Source organism: Oppia nitens, unplaced genomic scaffold, assembly GCF_028296485.1.
Source record: "Oppia nitens isolate AA-2021 unplaced genomic scaffold, nextdenovo-longstitch-racon4-pilon3 scaffold35_pilon_pilon_pilon, whole genome shotgun sequence".
Taxonomy (NCBI): domain Eukaryota; kingdom Metazoa; phylum Arthropoda; class Arachnida; order Sarcoptiformes; family Oppiidae; genus Oppia; species Oppia nitens.
The window spans coordinates 311002-335488 of NW_026533216.1; the positions used below are offsets into that span (position 1 = coordinate 311002).

Genomic DNA, 24487 nt, shown 5'->3' on the forward strand with positions numbered 1-24487 from the left:
TATTATTACAAAATAGTTTCAAAATACTTCAACAAAATTAATAATAATTAATTTTTTTTAAAAAAAATATTTATTAACACATATTTAATATTTATTTGAATTTCATATATTATTGGTTAATAATTTCTAAATGTATTTTTGTTTATTAAAATATTTCTATTTTATATATTTTTTTTCTTCTACTTTTTATTTTTTTTACTTTTTAAAATAATTTAATTTATTTTAAATTAGTAATTATTATGTTTAAATTTATAAACAAAAATAATTTAATAGGAAAAAAAAKTAATTACAGGTAATTATTACATTGATTGTTTTAATTTGTATAATTAAAATGTTGTCTATGTTTACAAAATTTTTTGTAAGTTAAAAATTCAAAATGTTTATATAATTAGTTAAATTTAATATATATATAAAAATTACTATTTTTAATAATATTGATTAAATACTTGAATAATTAAATAATACTTAAATTTGCTTGGTTAAAATTAGCAATAAAATTACAGGTATATGTATTATATTTTTTTTTTTGATAAATTATGAATTTACGTAAATAAATAATATTTTAAACAAAAACAAACATTTCAACCAAAAATTTATAATCAATTTTTTTTTAAAGATTAATAATTATAATTATCATAATTATTGTAATTTTTTAAAAAAAAATTATTAATTATATCTTTTTTTTAAATATCATATATATTAGCCATCACTATATGAACTGACGTTTTCTATACCATTATTATTACAGTTGCCATTGTCGTCGTCATCACAGTTGTTCATATCAATTATTGATGGAAATTGATTCACACCATTATATCGATGATCTATTAACCAATTTGTTTGATATTCAAACACTTGATTATTATTATTATTATCGCAATCGTAATCAATTGGTTGAATAAATTCTTCGACAAACCAGTCATCAGTTTGAATACACTTATCATCATAAGTGCGATCAACCTTCAGATGATATGATGCTGTCTTCACGTCTGGTTTATTATCATAGCAATAGTTGCCTTCATTTTTTATTTTAATCAAATGTTTGCCAATCAGTACATCTACTTTGATATCATCCGTTTGAATACATTTATCACGAGAGTCGGTTGTATTGCGGATCAATTTCGCCAATTGATTGTCATCGACATTGTTGTTGTTGTCGTCCTCGCGAAGTGTCTGCAAGTTTTGTTTTTCTTGTTCAATACGATTCTCCAGCTGTTTGACTGATTCGACCAGTTCGACAATCTTTGTGTTACTATTTTCATCCAATTGGCACAACTCGATGATCGCTACCAATGTTTCGTTACATTCGTCCTGATATTTTCGGATCAAATCCGATTTATTMAGTGATGCCTTAAGCAGAAGATAATCTCGACTTCTAGCAACTGTCGTCAACTCTTTATCATCAATGGCTACTTCASTATCCAATGGTGCTATCAMTTGATGTGCCGYMGCCGMYGATATTGTTTTGTTGTCGCATATCTTATCGATGACTAATCCACTATCAGTTATAACATTGTTGGACGCAGTTGTTGTTGTCGTAATGTTAGTTGTCATTGATGTCTTCATCTTCTTGTTCTTCACATTTTTGTGTACATTCCTCTTGTGTTGGATAAAACCTCTCAGTGTCTTCAGTTTTACGCCACACTCGGCTTGATTGCAGACATACAGTGAGTGCGGATGGACTTCACGCTTGTGACGCTGAATGTCAGGCAACTTCATAAACATCGCCAGACATTCATCGCATCCGAACGGCCGCTTCCGGTTATCGGTAGGGATCGGATCAAAGGTTATGTTGTTGTGTTGTTTGTAGTGTTCGTAGAAGACATTCTTATCGGCGATCGGACAACTAAACTGACAATTCTCTCGATGGCAAACATATTTGCTGTCGTTATCAACAAATACCTTCAAAATACTATCGATTAGTTTATTATCGGTAATGCAATAGTCTTTGTCTGGAGTTTTGTTTTCGGCTACAATTGGAGTATCGGACCGGTATTTGTCGCCGGTTTTCAACGACGACTTCACAGTAGTAGTAGAGTTGATCTGTTCTGTGTTTAGCTTTGACTTCTTTAAACGTTTTCTATTCTTCGATGTTTCGCTGCAATCATTGTTGTCGTTGACGTCGACGACATCACTATCGGAAGTAACTTCTTGTATGCTTTTCATCGATGTTAAGTCACAACTGTTTTGGCCATTAGTTAACCATAAATTAGTGTCATATTTAGACTCTTTGGTATCGCACTTGACATCTATTGGTTTGAAAACAACTGGCTTTTCTATCGCTAATTCTTTATTATCACCAAAATTATTGTCCGTTTGTATAGACTTCTCATCAAATGTCTGTACAACAGCCGATAGACACCGATCTGTGTCCTCTCGAAGTGTTCGTAAGCTTTGGTTTTCTCGTTCAATCCGGTCCTCTAGTTCTTTGACTGATCCGACCAGCTGGACAAACTTGGCGTCACTATTTTGATCCAATTGGCACAAATCGAAGATTTCCATCAAAGTTTCATTGCATTCTTCCAGATATTTCCTGATCGCATCTGATTTATTCAGACACAACATAAGCAATTGATTTTCCTGACGACTCCTTCTTCTACTATCTTCTGTCGTCCTCGTCATCAACTCTTTATCATCAATGGCTATCACTTCACTATCCTGTGGTGCTATCAATTGATTAGCCGATGATATTGTTTTTGAGCCGCATATCAGTCTATCAGCGATTAATTCACTATCGGTTATCACTTTATTGTTGGCCACCGTTGTTGTTGTTGTAACGCTAGTTGTCATTGATGTCTTCATCTTCTTCTTGTTTTTCTTCAAATTTCTGTGTTTATTCTTCTTGTGTTGGATAAAACTTGTCAAACTCTTCAGTTTTATACCACAGTCGGACTGATTGCAGACATACAGTGTCTGCGGATGAACATTGCGTTTATGGCGAACGGCATCATACGTGTAGATAAAAGTCGAACAGCATTTGTCGCACCCGAACGGGCGGTTCGGGTCGTCGGTATGGATCGGGTCATAGATTACGTTGTCGTGTTGTTTGTAGTGTTCGTAGAAGACTTCCCGATCGCTGAGCGGACAACTAAACTGACAATTCTCGCGATGGCAAACATATTTGCTGTCGTTGTCGCCGCCGTCGTCGTCGACAACAAATAGCTTCAAAATACTATCGATTTGTTTATTATCGTTAATGCAATAGTCTTTGTCTGGAGTTTTGTTTTCGGCCACAACTGGAGTATCGGACCGGTATTTGTCGCCGATTTTCAACGACGACTTAGTTGGAGTAGAGTTGATGTGATCTGTGCTTCGCTTTGACGCTATCTTTAGTCGTTTTCTATTCTTCTTCTTCGATGTCCACCACTCAGTATCACTGCTGCAATCATAGTCGTCATCATCGCTAATATCGATGACATTTCGACTGTCTTTGCCATCACCGACATCACGATCGGAACTATCGTTTTGTATGCTATTATCCTTATCATCGACATCATCGGTGTCAATGTCTTCGCTGCTAAACAACTTGTTTTGGCCATCAGTTAACCCATTTGTGTCATATTTCTTCAACTCTTTGGTATTGTACTTGACATCTATTGGTTCCCAAAAAAACACAAGTTCTTTAATTATCATCAAAAAAAATCTATTGAATATATTAAGTTTGAATAATACACTTACTATCAGAAGTGGTCGCAACAGTCGTCGATAGGCGCCGACAATCTGTCCGCAAGTTTTGTTTTTCTCGTTCAATACGATTCTCCAGTTGTCTGACTGATCCGATCAATTGGACAAACTTTTCGTCCATATTTTGATCCAATTGGCACAACTCGAAGATTTCGACCAAAGTTTCGTTGCATTTTTCCAGCCATTTCTGGATCAGATCTGATTTATTCAGACACGACTTTAACACATGATTTTCCCGACACTTGTCCGCCAACTGTTTGCTTAAGTCGTCAAAAATATCGGTCAATCTGATGGATAATGTCTTCAATGGCAGTGATGTTGTCGTCGTCGTGTCCATCACTCCATCTGATACTAAATAAATAGTTAATAACCACAAAAAAAACCAGTTATTAAAAGAAGTTATGAATCGGATTACCGGATGATTACAATGATTGTAACAAAAAATATTTAGATTTTAAATATTGTTTATAAAAAAAACTTTTATTTTTAGTAAACATTACGTAAAAACTTTATAACATATATAACGTCAACAAAAAAATAAATAAAAACTTTTTTTAAGTATTAAAAAAATTGTTAGAAAATATGAGATAATAAATAATTTTATTTTATTTTTTTTTGTATATTACTATCGGAAGTGTATATAAAGTATATATATTTATTTATTTATACATTATATCATTATATAAATTATATAATATGATACAATGTTTATACTGTATTATACTGTTTAATAAGAGTATTAAATTATATCAAATTTATTTTTTTAAAACTTATAGTTTAAATAAACAAATAGTAAAATATAAGTAAAATATTTTATATATAATTTTTTTTAAAATAATCTCAACAAAAAATAACAAAATAATAAATACCGTATAAATTTACGTTGTATTTATATATGTAAAATTTGATGATAACTTTATACTAAATTTATACTAAATTTATACTAAATTTATATTATTTATATATATATATATATATATATATATTTTACTTAACACAAATAAGTAATAATTTAATTAACAATAAGACATAAAATTTTTCAACATTTATGCCAATAATTGTGCAAATATTTCGCTTTTTTCTATAACTTTATTGATTTTTTTTGCAAATAACTGCCGACTAATTTTATGGGTCAATCTATTGTCTTAAATCCCTATATATATACATATATATATACACAGTATATATATATATAAATGATAGCACTGACCATAAATTTTATGGTCCGATATGACAGTACCCTTCAAACTACTTCAAGCATATTGACTACAAATGTATGTTTATGTGTTAGAGATTGCAATAACTTTAATCATAATATTTTTATTTTTTTAGGTATACTAACTAAAACATTTTAGTAAAAAAAATTATTTAGTTTTATTTTTCAATTAATGGCTTTTACAGTACTATAATATTAATCAAAATTTTTTACAACAAAAAATACTGTATTTTCAATTTAGAAAAAATATGATAAAATTAATAATAATACTAATAATAATTGATTATTATATTACACAATATTTATAATAACTTTACATTTATATATATATATATATATATATTAAAAACTAAAAGTCTGAATCTGTTTCACTATGGATGACATCATTATTATTATTATTTTTATTAATAACTAATCGATTATAACGTTTCCAATAGATTGTTAAAATACCATAAAATTCTTGACCAACTTTGAGATCGAAAACAGCTTTTAAAATACAATAATAATAATATTTAAAAACAAAATAAATAATAATTATTATTATACCGAAAATATAATGAAGATTTTGTTTAACAATATTATCATCATTTTGTTTAGCATTAATCCATTTGCTAAATGTTTGTCTTTTTTGATGTATTTTTACATTAAATTTTTGATGTAATTTGTTATCCTTTTTAATAATAATTTCTACATTTTCTTCAAATTGTTTAATGTTTGACTAAAAAATATATATAAAAATTAATATAATTTATGAAACACTTTTTTTTGCTACTTATATATACACCTTATCTTTTAACATATTGTAGGCATCGATGATATTTTTGTCTAATGTTTGGCAAACATTTGAATATTTTAGATATCGGATTACATGAAGTCTATTATATCGGTTTTGATACCATTCATACAATAGATATAATATTACTAATAATACAGCAATTATTAGACCGATTAAAATGATAACTGATTAGTAGTGATCAAAACAAACAATTTATTAATATTATTATTATTTAGTGATTATTATCTGAAATTAGTTGTTATTGTACTTATGATAATTGCTGTCCAATTAGTATATCTATTTGACTGTCCATTTGTGGTCATCGGTAGTGATGATGACGACGAAGACTCGATCGACATCAATGTCGACACGTTTTCCGAGACCATCGTTGGTTTGGGTATTGTAGTCAACCGGCCAACGATTGATTCATCCGATCCATAAACAGATATAACAATTAGGAAACATATGATTGATAACATTTTTGGATAAAAATAATTTAATTCAATTTAACCGTTTAATTATCCAAATTAAACAATAATATAACTGAAATTAATATAAAATTAATATACTGTATATTACGTGCAATATTATTATATTATTGAATCCACAGGACGTCTATTGGCGGTACAGTTTCGGTAGATCTCTGAACCACAAAAAAACAAACAAATAAATTATTTTTACACTAGTTAGTTTCCCGGTAATAATCATGTGACTTAATTTTCTGGTTTTATTATAATTAAAAGTATTTAAAAAATCTGTTTTTTAGTTATATAGTTAGTGACCCTAAAAACGGCCGTTTGTGACTATTTATTCAAGTCTATTTATTGTTTTGAAAAAATGTTTTTGATTTAGTGTACATTATCTATTAGTATGCAGTATAAATTATTATACAGTATCGATTAATGTACATTATCAATAAGTATGCAATATTAGTATTTTTTAATAAAAAAAACACCTTCAAAATAATATATTAAATGTTTAAATAAAAAGTTGTAATGCATGTTGCAATAATACATAAAATCATTAGTGTGTGTTTAATTTATGTTTTAATTTATAGTTAAAAATTATACTAAAAAATTTAAAACTGTTTAGTCAACAATACATTTTATTTAACCGTTATTTGAGTTATTTTAATTTTAATCATTTTTAATTGTTGTAACGCGCAAAAACATATAAACATTTCCAATAAATTTTATTTAACCGTTATTTTAATTATTTTTAATTTTAATATCGAGCTAAAAGTAATTGTTTGCGTGACGGAAATATAAACAAACATTTCCAAATTATATAGTAGTATACGGTACAGAGGTATAGTATACGGTACAGAGGTATAGTATACGGTACAGAGGTATAGTATACGGTACAGAGGTATAGTATACGGTACAGAGGTATAGTATACGGTACAGAGGTATAGTATACGGTACAGAGGTATAGTATACGGTACAGAGGTATAGTATACGGTACAGAGGTATAGTATACGGTACAGAGGTATAGTATACGGTACAGAGGTATAGTATACGGTACAGAGGTATAGTATACGGTACAGAGGTATAGTATACGGTACAGAGGTATAGTATACGGTACAGAGGTATAGTATACGGTACAGAGGTATAGTATACGGTACAGAGGTATAGTATACGGTACAGAGGTATAGTATACGGTACAGAGGTATAGTATACGGTACAGAGGTATAGTATACGGTACAGAGGTATAGTATACGGTACAGAGGTATAGTATACGGTACAGAGGTATAGTATACGGTACAGAGGTATAGTATACGGTACAGAGGTATAGTATACGGTACAGAGGTATAGTATACGGTACAGAGGTATAGTATACGGTACAGAGGTATAGTATACGGTACAGAGGTATAGTATACGGTACAGAGGTATAGTATACGGTACAGAGGTATAGTATACGGTACAGAGGTATAGTATACGGTACAGAGGTATAGTATACGGTACAGAGGTATAGTATACGGTACAGAGGTATAGTATACGGTACAGAGGTATAGTATACGGTACAGAGGTATAGTATACGGTACAGAGGTATAGTATACGGTACAGAGGTATAGTATACGGTACAGAGGTATAAAATAGAATATATTAAAAACTTACTTTTAAATTGAAAAATACAATTATTAGCACAGATATGAGCACTGGTATGTTAGCACTGGTATGCGATAATAGATATTATAACAGATATTATTCAAAACAAATTATTCAAAAAGAAACAAAAATTTGAAATCAAAAAAATTATTTAAATTTCGCGTTCAATAATTTAATTTAAATGTTTTTTTCTTTACACGTGCAACAATAAATAAAATTAAAAAACTAACTGTTTAATTAACAATACTTTTTATTTAACCGTTATTTTAATTTTAATAATTTTTAATTGTTGTAACGCGCAAAAGTGTGACAGAGATATAAATATATAAACATTTCCAAATTATATAGTAGTATAGATTATATTTTTGATGTAATTTGTTATCCAATCTAATAAAAAATTCCTACATTTTCTTCAAATTATTTAATGTTTGACTAAAAAAATATATAAATAATTAAATAAAATTTATGAAACATTTTTTTGATAGTCATATATACCTTATCTTTTAACATATTGTAGGCATCGATGATATTTTTGTCAAATTTTTGGCAAACATTTGAATATTTTAGATATCGGATTACATGAAGTCTATTATATCGGTTTTGATACCATTCATAGATATAATATTACTAATATTATAGTAATTATTAGACCAATTAAAATGATTACTGATTAGTATATAATATACAAATTCTGTGTATTGTTAGTTTGTATTGTAAGATAATTTCAAACTTGAATTATATTATATTATATAAATTATATAAAATATTTTAAGATATCATAAATATTATTATCAAAAATTCATAGAAAATTAAATACAAAAATTTAGAGGCAAAACAAATTTTAAAAAAATAAAACAATTTCTATACACAAAAAAAATCAATCTATAAATCATAAGTTAATCTTTTTTGGAGACAATCTATACGATTGACAGCTAACTATTGACCGACATATGGCCTTCAATTTGGCCGTAAAAGTGGTATCAATGATACGGATATATATGTATTTAGATTTCGGCATTTTGTCCATCAGTTTACGAAATTTTTTTTCGCTAATATTATTGAATATCAGAAAAGCGATGATTAGATGGTTCAATGATGACAACTGCGATATACTTATCAAAGCTGTCCGGTCGTCGACAAGTGTCGGACACGATATACAAGGTCTTAGTATTAGCGATTGAAGTCGCGGTAGATTTCGGTAAATATCGGCAAAGAACTGGTCATTGACTATCAGTTTAATCAATTTGCCTTCGAGTGTCAAATGAGTCAATTGTGGCCAACAGTCAGCAGTCAATAGTAAATCGGTTTTCATGTCTTCGTCTAATAGTTTATCACTAACAATGTCATCGTCGTTGGCATCGTAATAGTGGTGGTCATCCAGTTTTAATCGTTTCAATTGATTCATACGTTTTATGTCTTTGAATATTTGGACAAATGCCGGGACATTGATTTTATCATAAGTTAGACATAACTTAAGAATTTTTAATTGATGACAATTGTTGGCAATCTGTGTCAATAAACCGGCCATTGGCTGATCTAACTGTTTGTATGAACGCATAGTCAGTTTTTTTAGACATTTTAATCGCGAGATCTGTTTCATCAACTGGTTTAACATGACTTCAGTTACTAAATCGGAATTAGAAATACTAAAATGGATGACCAATCGCTTGAGTCCATTGTTTCCATCGATGAATAGCTTAAGTTTGTGGACAGTTTGCTCGTCCAAAGACCCTTCGTTATTGATTTTTATTGACTCTAATTGTTTAACCATTAGTTCATTGTTGTTGACATCAAAGACTTCATCGATTAAATTAATAGTCAAATGACGCAAACGATTAAACTGTTTGAGATATAGCTGTTGTTCATCAGTAATATCGTAGACATTGATATTATAAAACATGTCTTTCAATGGCAACATAGTATTGACAATCGGATCTTCAACAGCGATCCAATAGTTATCGATACGACTGAGTTGTGGCCATAGATGACAATGATTGTCAATAATCGTTACCATTATTTCTATCAGATGTTTGCCGTCTTCTGAGTCGAAAAATACATCAAAACATTCACTGAAATCAACGATACAAATGTTTGGACACTTTTCCATAATAATTGAACGAAATTTATCGCCAAGATTTCTGGTCGAGTCGTGTCCAACCAACTTATTGATCAAATTAGTGGTAAGTTTCAAATGAGTAATACTCTTGAGTCCAGACAATTGAAACTCTTTTGAAACACTTTCATAGAAAAACAAGTCTCCGATTGAAAGATATTTAAGTATCCATTCAGTCATATCGTCGCCAAACCTGTCAAACGAGTCTCTAGTTTTACCATTCATTAGATATTTATTGGTCTTCTTCTTCTTTCGTGATGACATAACTGTTTGTATTTGTTTTTATTTTATTTTTTTGTGATAATATAATGTATTATTTGAAATAAAGTTATTTTTTTAAATAAAGTTATTTTTTTAAATATATATTTTTTTGATGATCTTTACATTAGATTCAGTATTGTTGTATCGCTATGACTTAAATAATTGTATCTACAAATTGTGTCTAATATACCGTATATTAAATTAATATATGTTAAATCAAGTAAAATTATTAAAAAAAATTTTTTTTAATTATTTTAGATTAATATTTTTGATATATTTTATTTTATTATATAAATAAATTGGCATTACTTTTATTAAAAAAAAAAATATTATAATTAATATCGTTTTTATTGCTAATTAATTAAAAAAATAGATTATAAATTGTAAATTAATAAACTGAAACTGAAATTATATAAAATATTTTTTAAGATATCATAAATAGTATTCATCAAAATTCATAGAAAATTAAATACAAAAATTTAGAGGCAAAACAAATTTAAAAAAATAAAATAATTTCTATACACAAAAAAAATCAATCTATAAATCGTAAGTTAATCTCTTTTGGAGACAATCTGTACGATTGACAGCTAACTATTGACCGATATATGGCCTTCAATTTGGCCGTCAAAGTGGTATCAATGATACGGATAAACAAGTATTTAAATTTCGGTATTTTGTCCATCAGTTTACGAAATTTTTTTTCGCTAATATTATTGAATATAAGATTAGCGATGTATAGATCATTCAACGCTGACAACTGTGATATACTTATCAAAGCTGTCCGGCCGTCGACAAGTGTGGGACACACTGAATAAGGTCTTAGTATTAGCGATTGAAGTCGCGGTAGATTTTGGTAAATATCGGCAAAGAACTGGTCATTTAATATCAGTTTTATCATTTTTCCTCCGAGTCTCAAATGAGTCAATTGTGGCCAACAGTCAGCAGTCAATTGTAAATCGGTTTTCATGTCTTCGTCTAACAGTTTTTCACTATCAATGTTGTTGTCGACATCATCGTTGTCATCATAATAGTGGCCGTCATCCAGTATTAATCGTTTCAATTGATTCATACATTTGATGTCTTTGAATATTTGGACAAATGCCGGAACATTGATTTTATCATAAGTTAAACATAACTTAAAACTTTTTAATTGATGACAATTGTTGGCAATCTGTGCCAATACACCGGCCATCGGCTGATCTAACAGTTTATATGAACACAAAGTCAACTGTTGCAGACATTTTAGTCGCGAGATCTGTTTCATCGACTGGTTTAACATGACTTCATTGATACTAAATTGGTTCATACGGATGACCAGTCGCTTGAGTCCAGTGTTTCCATCAATGAATAGCTTAAGTTTGCCGACAGTTTGCTCGTCCAAAGACGCATTGTTAAAGATATTTAATGACTCTAATTGTTTAATCATTAATTCATTATTGTTGTTGATGTCAAAGACAGTGTCGATTAAATTAATAGTTAAATGACTCAAACGATTAAACTGTTTGAGATATAACTGTTGTTCATAAGTAATATCGTAGACATTGATATTATAAAACACGTCTTTCAATGGCAACATAGTATTGACAATCGGATCTTCACCAGTGATCCAATAGTTATCGATACGACTGAGTTGTGGCCATAGATGTCGATGATTGTCGACAATCGCTGACATTATTGCTATCAGTTGTTCGCCAGATATTTCCCAACATTCGCAGAAATCAACGATACAAATGTTTGGACACTTTTCCATAATAATTGAACGAAATTTTTCGCCAAGATTTCTGGTCGAGTCGTGTCCAACCAACTTATAGATCAAATAAGTGGTAAGTTTTAAATGAGTAATACTCTTGAGTCCAGACAATTGAAACTCTTTTGAAACACTTTCATAGAAAAACAAGTCTTCGATTGAAAGATATTTAAGTATCCATTCAGTCATATCGTCGTCAAACCTGTCAAACGAGTCTCTAGTTTTACCATTCATTAGATATTGATTGGACTTCTTCTCTGATAATGACATAACTGTTTATATTTGATTTGATTTTTTTGTGACAATAGTTCATAAATATATTATTTGATATAAACTTATTTATAAAAAATTAATTTTTTGTAGTATTCTTTACTCGCAAATCGTTATCTCGCTATAAAAATATATATGTATTTAACGCTTAAGTCTATACAGTAATTAATTGTTATAAAATCACATTAAATTACATACATATTGAACGAGACATGCAATTGTTAAACAAAAAATATTAAAAATGATTTTTTTTTAATTTTATTTTTCTTTAGTTAAATTAGTTTTGTGATGGGATGGGATGGGATGGGATGGGATGGGATGGGATGGGATGGGATGGGATGGGATGGGATGGGATGGGATGGGATGGGATGGGATGGGATGGGATGGGATGGGATGGGATGGGATGGGATGGGATGGGAGGTAAGTGACTTAGATTAGGTAACAATTATAAATCAGTACAAAATGTGATTTAATTGTATTTGATTGACACATACATTATATAACAATGTATTTTAGTGACTAATTAATAATATTATAGACTTATTTTAACAACAATTTTTTCAAACAAATAGAAATAAATAATATTGAAAAAAATAAATTAATATTATAACGGAAAAACTTTGATTACATTTAAAAATAAAATAGTTTTCTGATTTCATTTTAAATAATATCAATTTGTTATTATTATCTATTTGTATATTTATTTTTTGGTAGACAATGAATATTACTATTTGTTTGATCGGTATTTATAGTATTTATTAGTCAATTAAATTTTAGATAAATTTTTTTAAATGTGTATAAAATAATATGTTTAATATTATGATTGATTTTGATAGCAACAGTATTGATATCGACAATCGGATCTGTGGTTCAAATTGATTACAAAGATTTTTGTACAGAATATGTCCGAAATGATCATAAAATTGATTTTGTCTTTCGTTATGTCAAAAGTCAACAAAATGCTGATACAAATGACTATCGAAAGTACTTATTCTTCTACTTCTTCATCGGCAACACCTACTGGAAGCTGACATACATTGACGGCAGTGTTACCATTGATACGGTAAGTACCGGTCAGTCTAACTGGTTGTCCGGTGAAAAGTACGGCCGATCGGAAGTATAAAGCCCAGTGATAAAACAGTGTTTTTTCAACGGAAAATACTATTTTGGGTCCTAAAAAACATTAAGCGATAAAAATAAAAGTGCGGAAACACCTAAAACCTTCTCAAATCTAACATAACATAACTGACCCCACATACATAAACATAGTGTAAAAAAAACTTTAATATATAAAAATTATTAAACATGCATTAAAGCACGAGAATAAAAATTATAATTATTAACAATTATAAAATAATTATAAAAACATTTTCATAATATAATTATATAATAAATAGCTAACATGGTGTTCGTTCTCAACCTAATCTAAATTTCAATGTTAACCTAATCTATACAGTACTGTGGTTACCGAATCAGTGTTTGTCGCGTTACCTAACCTGGTGTTTGATCCGCAACCTTAACCTTATTATAATGGTATTACACAAATGTTAACATAACCTAATCTAATGTATTAGTGTTCGCTCCGTTACCTAACCTGGTGTTTGATCCGCAACCTTAACCTAATTATAATGGTATTACACAAATGTTAACATAACCTAATCTAATGTATTAGTGTTCGCTCCGTTACCTAACCTGGTGTTTGATCCGCAACCTTAACCTAATTATAATGGTATTACACAAATGTTAACATAACCTAATCTAATGTATTAGTGTTCGCTCCGTTACCTAACCTGGTGTTTGATCCGCAACCTTAACCTAATTATAATGGTATTACACAAATGTTAACATAACCTAATCTAATGTATTAGTGTTCGCTCCGTTACATAACCCTGGTGTTCGATCCGCAACCTTAACCTAATTATAATGGTATTACACAAATGTTAACATAACTTAATCAAATGTATTAGTGTTCGCTCCGTTACCTAACCTGGTGTTCGATCCGCAACCTAACCTTATTTTCAATAGTAACTTTACCTAATCTATATAATACTTGGGGTTTAAAAAAAAATTATTCTATCGAATAATTAATATTAAAAATATTAATCTCGCGCTTAGTTCTAAAAATAATGTATTATTATTAAGTTTTATCAATAGTAATATTCTCGCGCTTACAATAACAATTAGTTAGATTACTGTAATAATAATGTTATGCTATGTATGTCAGGTCAGGTATGTTAGGCCAGTTTTGAGTAGGTTTTAGGTGTTTCCGCACTTTTATTTTTATCGGAATATGTTATTTAGGACCAAAACAAGCATTTTCCGTTGAAAAAACACTGTTTTATAACTGGGCTTTAAACTTCCGATTAACCAAAAGTACTCAATGGTCTGGTGTGTCACAGATATTAATAATAATAGTACAACAAAATTGTCTAAACATTCAAACAATACACACAATGATGATCATGACTGGTGTCGTGTCGGTGCACTACAGGTACTGGTAGTTATCTAACTATATATATAAACCAATAGCATATTATTTGATTGATTTTTTAAAAAAAAATTTAGAAAAACTTGAAAACTATTGATTGGGCCGTTGTTTCTGTTGACACAATGAATATCAAACAATCGCTTAAATCATCGATCATTACGTTTGCCGATAACTTTGAGCCCCTATTGTTTTGGGTACCGGTAGGTGTGACCTATCAGTCAGTAGTAATCTTTATGTCGACCAATGGTACGACCAGAGCCTACAACTTTGGTGACCTAAACAAACTGAATGATAATTATTATTTTGATGATAATAACACCACCACAACAACACCATCAACTTATGAACCGGTTGTCTATGGAGAACGGGAACAGGAGATTGTGGTAAATGAGCGCAGCAGCCAACCAATTATTATGGCAATAGTTGGCCAGTTTAGTCTAGCCGATTGTGTTGGCAGCTGTAACAATGGTAGTCTAAATGGAGGACAGGGATCTCTAGTGTTTATCAATGTCGACAAATCGATTATACAATATTGCTATAGAGATAAATCATCAAGCAATGTTAGTTATATATATACAATATAACTGTATATTATTAAATTAGACTCACAAAAAAAACTATTTGATAACTATTTTTATTTTATAAAAAACTTTCTCCCCCCCCCCCCATGTATTAGTGCAAAACCCCCCAGACATTGATCGACTGTTCCCATATAATAACAACAATAACAACATTCTGGTTAATCAAAGACATAATAATGTCTGTCATCAGTTGTATGCTATTTATTATAGTTTTTGTAGTATTTATAGGAATTTGTGAATACGTTTGTGAATATATTTTTCTAAATGATGATACTGTTGATGATGATGACGATGATGATGATGATGATGATGATGATGATGATAATAATAATAATAATAATAATAATAATAATAATAATAATAATAATAATAATAATAATAATGATATTGATATTGATATGCGTGGTGGTGGCGATCAATCATATAATTTCTAAATATTTTTATTTAATATATATATATATATATATATAAGTAAATTATTTTTATATAATATTTGTATTTTGTAATATTATGTAATATACTCTATAATATTTAGTATTTTTTTTTTAATTTTTAATATATTGATATATCTACATATATACAATATATATATATATTGTATATATATACTATAATATTAGACTTTAATTTTTAACAAAACAAATTTTTAAAAAAATAAAACAATTTCTATACAACAACAAAAAAATCAATCTATAAATCATAAGCTAATCTCTTTTGGAGACAATCTGTACGATTGACAGCTAACTATTGACCGATATATGGCCTTCAATTTGGCCGTCAAAGTGGTATCAATGATACGGATATATATGTATTTAGATTTCGGCATTTTGTCCATCAGTTTACGAAATTTTTTTTCACTAATATTATTGAATATCAGATAAGCGATGAATAGATGGTTCAATGATGACAACTGCGATATACTTATCAAAGCTGTCCGGTCGTCGACAAGTGTCGGCCACACTGAATAAGGTCTTAGTTTTAGCGATTGAAGTCGCGGTAGATTTTGGTAAATATCGGCAAAGAACTGGTCATTGACTATCAGTTTTATCATTTTGACTCTGAGTGTCAAATGAGTCAATTGTGGCCAACAGTCAGCAGTTTTCATGTCTTCGTCTAAAAGTTTTTCACTAACAATGTCATCGTCGTTGTCATCGTAATAGTGGTTGTCATCCAGTTTTAATCGTTTCAATTGATTCATACGTTTGATGTCTTTGAATATTTGGACAAATGCCAGGACATTGATTTTATCATAAGTTAAACATAACTATAGAGACGCTATATAAGTCACGCTTCACTACTAACTAACCTAAAAAAACGGTATAATTTTTATTACAAAAAAAATTTAAACTTAAAAATTTTATTTAAAAGTTTTCTAATTATAATTTATGTATAAATATTTTTATACATATATTTCTATAATAAAATTCAATTCAAATTAATTTTTTAATAATTGTAATTTTATTTTTTTGTTGGTATTTTTAAATACCACATAAACACTATATATAAAAGATTTACAATAATTGATACAAACAAAAAAAAAACAATTAAAAGTTAATAAAATTTAAATTCAAATATTCTAAAAAATTCTAAACATATTTATAAAAAAAATTCATTCAAATAACCAAAAAAATATCAATCAATCAATTATTATCTAAATCTTCGGTCGACCTCTAATACCGATCCGACCCGTAATATGTTGTTTGCGATGAATGTGCAGTCCGGACAACGACGCGAATCGTTTGCCGCATCCGTTATCGCGACACTCGTACGGCTTTTCGCCCGTATGTCGGCGCTTATGTACGGTCAGTGCGCACTGTTGGGTACAGCTAAACGTACACCCGGGCCAATCGCACTGGTAAGGCCTTTCGCGAGTATGCCGGCGCATGTGTGCCACCATCGAGTATTTGACTTTGCATCGAAACTGACAGCCCGGCCAATCGCACGACATTTTTTTCACCTCCGAGTGTACCAGTTTGTGATTATCGATCAACGATTTGGTAAACGCCCGGTGCTCGCAACCGGGCCAATCGCACTGGTAGTTCAATAGTTTTCGGTGAAGGTTATCCCGGTGCATTTTCAAATGGTATAGGGTCTTGACCCGTACACGACAGTTGTCCAGCAGACAGACAAATACCGATGACGGATGACAGCGTTGCTGATGACGACTACATAGCCGGCGATCAGTGTATACCTGAGCGCAAACATAACACGCGTAATGTTTGACGACTTTGCCGTTACCGTCATCGGCGGTAGTCATCACAATCGGTTTATTGGTCTGATTGTGTTGACAGTGATGTTTGTAGAAGACGTCTTTATCGCCGATCGGACAACTAAACTGACAATTCTCGCGATGGCAAACATATCGGTTGTTGTCGACTAAGAATAATTCGCAGATTATATCCATATTCTTCTTCCGATTATTTAGCGTTTGTTTCTTCTTCTTCTTATTCGTCGTCATCTTCTTCTTGTTCTTCTTCATGTGCACTGTCTTCATGTGATCGATAAAACCGCGTATAGTCTTCAGCTTTACCGGACAGTCCGGCCGATTGCAAACATACAGTGCCGGCGGATGAACATCACGTTTGTGGTTCACAGCGTCCGCCAGTGTTTTGAACGGCAAACTGCATTCGTCGCACACAAACGGCTGGTCCGGGTTATCGGTACGGATCGGATCAAATGTCGATGTATTGTGTTTCTTGTAGTGTTCGTAGAAGACATCCCGTTCCCCCAGTGGACAACTATGCTGACAGCTTTCCAGTGGACAGACATATTTGTTTTTGTTGTCGTCGTCGTCACCGCCGTTGACTATGAAGTGCTGCAAAATCCGATCAATTTGTTGATCATTGGTTTCTCCAACAGATTCTTGAGCTCTCAATCGCTTTGACTTTCGTTGTCTTCTATTCTTCGATGTCCACTCAAAATCGCTATTGTCTTCGTCGTCCTCGTCGTCGTTGTTCTCAAAATTACTGTCATTTAAGTTGTCGACGAAGAAATCACGATCTCTGACCAGATCATCACTTTGTTGACTATTGTTATCACAATTGTTATAATCATTGATAGATGCAGTAGTAGTAGTAGTTCTCCTGCGGTTTCGTACATTAATCCGACAATTTTGCCGATCATCTACAGTCTTCTTCAAGTCTTCCGAGTTATCGGTAATCAGTTTGTCATCAGTTTTGTTGGCCGGTATTCTTGTTGTTGTTGCTGTTGTCTTCATTGTCAGCTTTCTGTGTACGTTCTCCTTGTGTCGGACGAGACTTCTCAGTGTCTTCAGCTTAACGCCACAGTCCGGCTGATTGCAGACAAACAGTGTCTGCGGATGGACTTCGCGTTTATGTCTGACGGCGTCCGATATCTTGGCAAACGTTGAACTGCATTCGTCGCAACCGTACGGCCGCTGTCTATTACCCGTCGGGCGGTTCGGTTCGTCGACCACATCGTGTTGTTTGTAGTGTTCGTAGAAGATATCCCGATCGCTGAGCGGACAACTAAACTGACAATTCTCGCGAAGACAAACATATTTGCTATCATTGTTGTTGTCGTCGACAACAAAGTTCTCTAAAATAGTATCGATTTGTTTATCGGTAACCACTCTATCGTTGTCTGCAGTTTTGTTGTTGTTGTTGTTGACCACTACTGTAGTATCGGATCGGTATTTGTCGCCGGTTTTCAACGGCTTCACCGGCGAATTGATTAGTTCTGTTCGTCGCCTTGACTTCATTAGTCGTTTCCTATTCTTCGATGTCCACCACTCAGTATCGCTGCAATCATTGTCGTCGTCGTCGTCATCGTTAGTGTCGCTATTGACGACATCCTGACTGTCTTCGGGACAGATATCACAAACGGAACTATTGCTTTGTATGCTATTATTTTCTTCATAGTCTTCGCCGTTCAACTCGTTTAGGCCATCGGTTAACCGATTTGTGTCACATTTCTTCAACACTTCTTTGGTATCGCACTTGACATCTATTGGTTCTGACTTTTCTTCTATCACTAGATCTTTATTATTATTATTATCACCAAAATTATTATCGGTTTGAATACACTTATCATCACAAGTTGTCACAGCAGCCAATAGACACCGACCGTTGTCCTCGCGAAATGTCCGCAAACTTTGTTTTTCTCGTCCAATCCGATTCTCCAGTTGTCTAACTGATCCGATCAGTTGGACAATCTTCGTGTTACTATTTTCATCCAATTGGCACAACTCGATGATCGCGACCAATGTTTCGTTACATTCTTCCAGCAATTTTCGGATCAGATCTGATTTATTCAGACACCACTTCAACAATTGATTTTCACGACTCTTCGACGCCAACTGTTTGCTATAGTCGGCAAAAATATCGGTCAATCTGATTGATAATGTCTTCAATGGCAATGTTTTTGTGTCCATCAGTTCCAGTCCCGACTAAACCACTAAATAAAACTTAATAAATAATAATTAAAAACAAACAAAAAGTTATGAATCAATCAAATTGAATGATGATTATATCGATTGCTACAAAACTATATGAAAATAAAAAATAAAATAAAAATATTTTCGAAATAATAAATTCAAATAATGTTTTGTTTTTTTAAATATTATTATTATTAATAATAACAACAAAATTTCAAATACATTGCATATATAACGTCAAAATAAAATTTTATTTATTTTTTTAATATACAAAAGTGTTTAAAAAAAGTATTACTTAAAAATAATAAATAAATCTATTTAAAATTATTTATTTAAAAATAACATTTATTTGTACAGTATTTATCAATAAATACAGTAGAGTTTACACTAAAATTATTTATTATTATTATATATAAAAAACTATATAATATTTTAAAAATAATTAATTTAACTTAAAAAACTAATTAATTTTAATACTATTTGTTTTTCAGGTATGAGTTTTAATTTTTTAAAAGTATTAATACTGTATTATTATTACAGTAATAATAATAAAGTCAAATAAATAGTATTAAAAAAAGGTTGATCCATAAATAAATAGGTGGGTGCAGCAGATATTTTAATATATTAAAATATTTAATTGATAAAATGCAAATATTAATATAATTGACAAAAAAAATAATATTTATATTGTAATATAAACTATTTATAAACTTTTATTTTCTCTCAAAATTTCAGTTAGATTATAATTTAATTTATTTTTAATATATATATATATAATGAATTAAATGTTTAATATAATGATTTATTTATTAATAAATAAATATTATAAAATAATATTTAAATTACCGGTAAGTTAACAGTACAATAACTTTTCTAACATATCATAACATATACTGTATATTACAACAACAAAAAAAATTATCGGTAATTATTATTATCATTATTATTACGGTATAATATTTCAGTTAATTTAACCGAAATATTCACATCATTTAACCGGTATTTTGTGTTGTTTTCGGTGAGCGTTCAGACCGGGCATCGATGAAAATCGTTTGTCGCAACCGTCGTAACCGCAAACGTACGGCTTTTCGCCGGTATGTCGGCGCTTATGTATCTTCAGGGCGCAGTGTACGGCCGCACTATAGGTACAGCCGGGCCAATCGCATGCGTACGGTTTCTCACGGGTATGTGTACGCCTGTGGACAACCATAGCCCACTGCAATTTGCACCGATACTGACAGCCCGGCCACTCGCAGGCCAGTCCTTTAGTATCCGAGTGGTGCAATCGATGCTGTTTCAGATGCGATACCTGTGCCCCCCTGTACTCACATCCAGGCCAATCGCATACATAATTACGTTTGTTTTCGTGGACAACATTCAGATGGGCGACTAGTTGTTTGAAATTTTTCAGCCTATGGCCACAATTGTCCCGACGGCATACGAACGGTAGTTTTGAATGTATATCGCGTACGTGACGCATGAAACCACATAGTTTATCCCATGTTACTGAACACTCAGGACAACCGTACGGTCGCTGGGGGTTATCAGTGGCTATCGGTTCGACCAGTTTATCGTGGGATCGATGATGAAGATAGAACTCTTGGCGTTCGGCGATTGTGGCCACAAATTGACATCCCTCGCGAAAGCAGACATATTGGTCGCCGATTTGATACTTTTCGACAATTTGATTGATTATTCGGTCGGAAATTTTGAACCCAAAACCCTTAATACTATCCATTGGTTTGACTAAATTCTTGAGTCGTTCATGTTTTCGCAGATGACTATAAAAATGTCGGATAACTTTGTGGCTAAACTGGCAGCCAATCTCCCGGCAGACAAACAGTTTGTCCACTCGATATTCGTCGCAAATGTTACGTATTCGGGCCAACTCTTCCCGATGTTGCCGATCAAACGGATTCACTGATTGTTTGTCTTCAATCTTATGTCGATTCAAATGCTTATACATCTCTGATTTCTTGCTACTAGTATACTGACAGCCGTGATAATCGCAAACGTATTGGTCGTCGACCAACAACGGCAGCACCCGATTGTTCATTCTTTCCTTTTTTTTCAACGATTTCTCAGTCGGTTTCGGTTTTCCGGTTTTCTTCGGTGACCTTCGTTTTCGCTTCTTTGACGGCGACACCATATAATCATTGTCACTATCACTGATCAGATCAATGTCTTCAACATCATCATCGACATCAGTATCATCGCTATCGGCGGCGTCGTCAAAGTCATTATCACTGGTGCCGGCAATCGGCGAACAACTTATCATTTCTTCATCGATTATAACATCATTTTTTACTTCAGATTTACTATCAGTCAAACTGTTGTCAACTGTTTGATAATTGCCATCAAATTGTTTATCACCTGAAACTGTCGGCACTGTTATGACTACCGATGACCATCCGGACGGTGATGTCAACAACAACTGTTTGTTTGAATTTTCTTCGACCATCTCTTCTTCCTCTTTGATCGTCTGAACGGACTTATCATACGTTAAAACAATCGATTTCTTCAGTTTCTTACAGTGATTCCACTCACGATTCAGTCTATCCGTTGTCTTCACATTGAATTCCTGTCGATCTCTATCAACAAATGTCTTCAGGGATTGTTTTTCTTGTTCAATACATTCTTCCAACTGTTTAACTGATCCAATCAATTGTTGAAATCGTCGATCAGGACATCGACGACTACTACTACTACTACTGGTATCCAATTGGCATAACTCGATGATCGTTACCAGCGTTTCGTTACATTTTTCCAGATATTTTCGGATCTGATCCGCAGTTTTCAGACATGATTTCAGTGACCGGACTTCTTGTTGCAAATCAATCATCTCTTTCTGACAGTCCATCCAAATGTCGGTCAACTTAACTGATATTGTCTTCATTGTTGTTGTCATACTATAGTTGTAATTGACTTTAATATCATAACTATTACTAAATCAATGATTGTTTTTTTTGTGGTTATATTGAATGCAACAAAAAAAATATATTTACAATACTTTTAACAATAAGTTATTATAACTGTTTGTTTGTAAACAACAACTACTACTACACTGTAATGTAATGTCAATACATAACGCAATGTATTATTATATTTAATAAAGTATTGAAAAAAATTATTATTTTTTATATATTTAACTTAGTTTTATGATTATAATTAATGTCACCAATTAAAACATTTATACTTATGTTAATATTATTAAGTGAAACGTAAATAATTTTGATAATTAAATTTATTTTATTTTTTTAAAATAATATCTTTTAATTACTATATAAAAGTTATAATAATAATTTTTGACGTATTTTTTTTGTCTACTAAATAATAGATTACGTTATATATTGACATTACATTACAGTGTAGTTGTTGTTTACAAAAACAGTTAATAACTTATTGTTAAAAGTATTGTAAATATATTTTTATATATATTTTTGTTGCATTCAATATAACCACAAAAAAACAATAATTAAAATTTATTACAAATCAAATGCTTACCGTTAAATTATGTCTAATTTCCCATATATGGAAATGTCATGGGAAATAATGCGAGTTTTCTCCCATATGAAAAATATAGTTATGTTTTTTTACTTGTTGTATTTTAGTGCTTATTTATTACCATGGGTGGTAAAAAATGCTAGTTTTTTTACCATATGAAAATGTTTGTATAGTGTTAATATTGTACAGCATTGGATAACATTAACCATCAACATTTATGATTATGATTATAATTCTATTGATTATATTAATAAAACTGTCCCAGTTTAATTTTTGATGATTAAACGATTTGATAGATATATCCAAGACGCCATTGTTTTCAACCGTTCAATAATTAGTAGGGCTTCATATGTTCATATGTCACATCTATACTTAACATCCCCTCCTCCTCCTCTGTGTGCATACGTTTAGAAGTTGATTCAATTGACGCATTTGCATCCGTAGACGATAACAATATGATTGAATACTATAAAGCCGATCCATTTTTAGTAAATTATTATTATTACTACTACCATATGTACAACCATACAATCAATAGCCGATCTCTTAACTAATAGTATGACTGATGTAACCAATGTATGCAATAATTCTATCAAATAACTAATCAAACAGAGATAATGTAACACTTTTGACTTATATATAGTGTTATAATTATTATTAATAGACAGTATATAACTAATAAATATATGGTTTGTAGCCGTTTAATGTTATTATTATTATTAAATGCAAAATAACTATTTCCAGTAAATTTAATAAAATTTTTTATATATAAATATCCCGGATGTCTAAGTTTAGTCATTTAACTTAGCGGTTCTACAATACTATCTATTCAATTTTTATACATTATTTTAATTTTTAAATAAAATGTTTCTTTTTTGTAAAAACTATTATCATTACATTTATATTAATAATTTTTATTATTATATATTAAATTTTATATAAAAACTTTTATATATTATTATTAGTATATATGTTATAAACTATGTTATAAAACTAAAACTACTTTTACTGAATCTGTATTTATTATGGTAGGGATGGAGTGCTTATAGGTCCGTATCAGGATTTAATATGGGAAAATAAACCCTCCCTTAATTACGCAACGCAGTTGTAATGACACAATAATGAAGTAATACATAAATAATTCACAAATTTATTTATTTATTAATAATTGGCAATGATAACAAGTACCAATAAACCATTTCCATAATATATGAATAACAATAGAGTTCTCTTTATCCAAATTTTTTGGATTTACTATTACCTAAATATTTTTCAGAAGCGTAATTAATAATTACAATATTTGTTTTTAAACAAAAAGTATGCAAATCATCCTGTAAGTGGTGA

General features: G+C 30.7%; 3 protein-coding genes across 3 annotated transcripts; all 3 read right to left on the bottom strand.

The window, feature by feature from the left end:
* Positions 1-699: 699 nt before the first annotated feature.
* Positions 700-4107, bottom strand: LOC128957029 (uncharacterized). The gene is made up of 2 exons (XM_054302744.1): positions 3679-4107; positions 700-3593 (listed from the first exon to the last, which is right to left on the bottom strand). The coding sequence occupies exons 1-2, from the start codon at positions 4019-4021 to the stop codon at positions 700-702; spliced, it is 3237 nt and encodes a 1078-aa protein (XP_054158719.1). The 5' UTR covers positions 4022-4107.
* Positions 4108-16894: 12787 nt separating this feature from the next.
* LOC128957030 (zinc finger protein Xfin-like) lies at positions 16895-19656 on the bottom strand. Its single transcript, XM_054302745.1, has one exon. The coding sequence runs from the start codon at positions 19634-19636 to the stop codon at positions 16895-16897; it is 2742 nt and encodes a 913-aa protein (XP_054158720.1). The 5' UTR covers positions 19637-19656.
* Positions 19657-20587: 931 nt separating this feature from the next.
* LOC128957050 (zinc finger protein 84-like) lies at positions 20588-22676 on the bottom strand. Its single transcript, XM_054302766.1, has one exon. The coding sequence runs from the start codon at positions 22545-22547 to the stop codon at positions 20628-20630; it is 1920 nt and encodes a 639-aa protein (XP_054158741.1). The 5' UTR covers positions 22548-22676; the 3' UTR covers positions 20588-20627.
* Positions 22677-24487: the final 1811 nt, after the last annotated feature.

What these genes read in the sequence shown, in the direction of transcription:
- LOC128957030 (XM_054302745.1), bottom strand. Translation starts at nt 19,636, where the DNA reads ATGGACACAAAAACATTGCCATTGAAGACATTATCAATCAGATTGACC.
- LOC128957050 (XM_054302766.1), bottom strand. Translation starts at nt 22,547, where the DNA reads ATGACAACAACAATGAAGACAATATCAGTTAAGTTGACCGACATTTGG.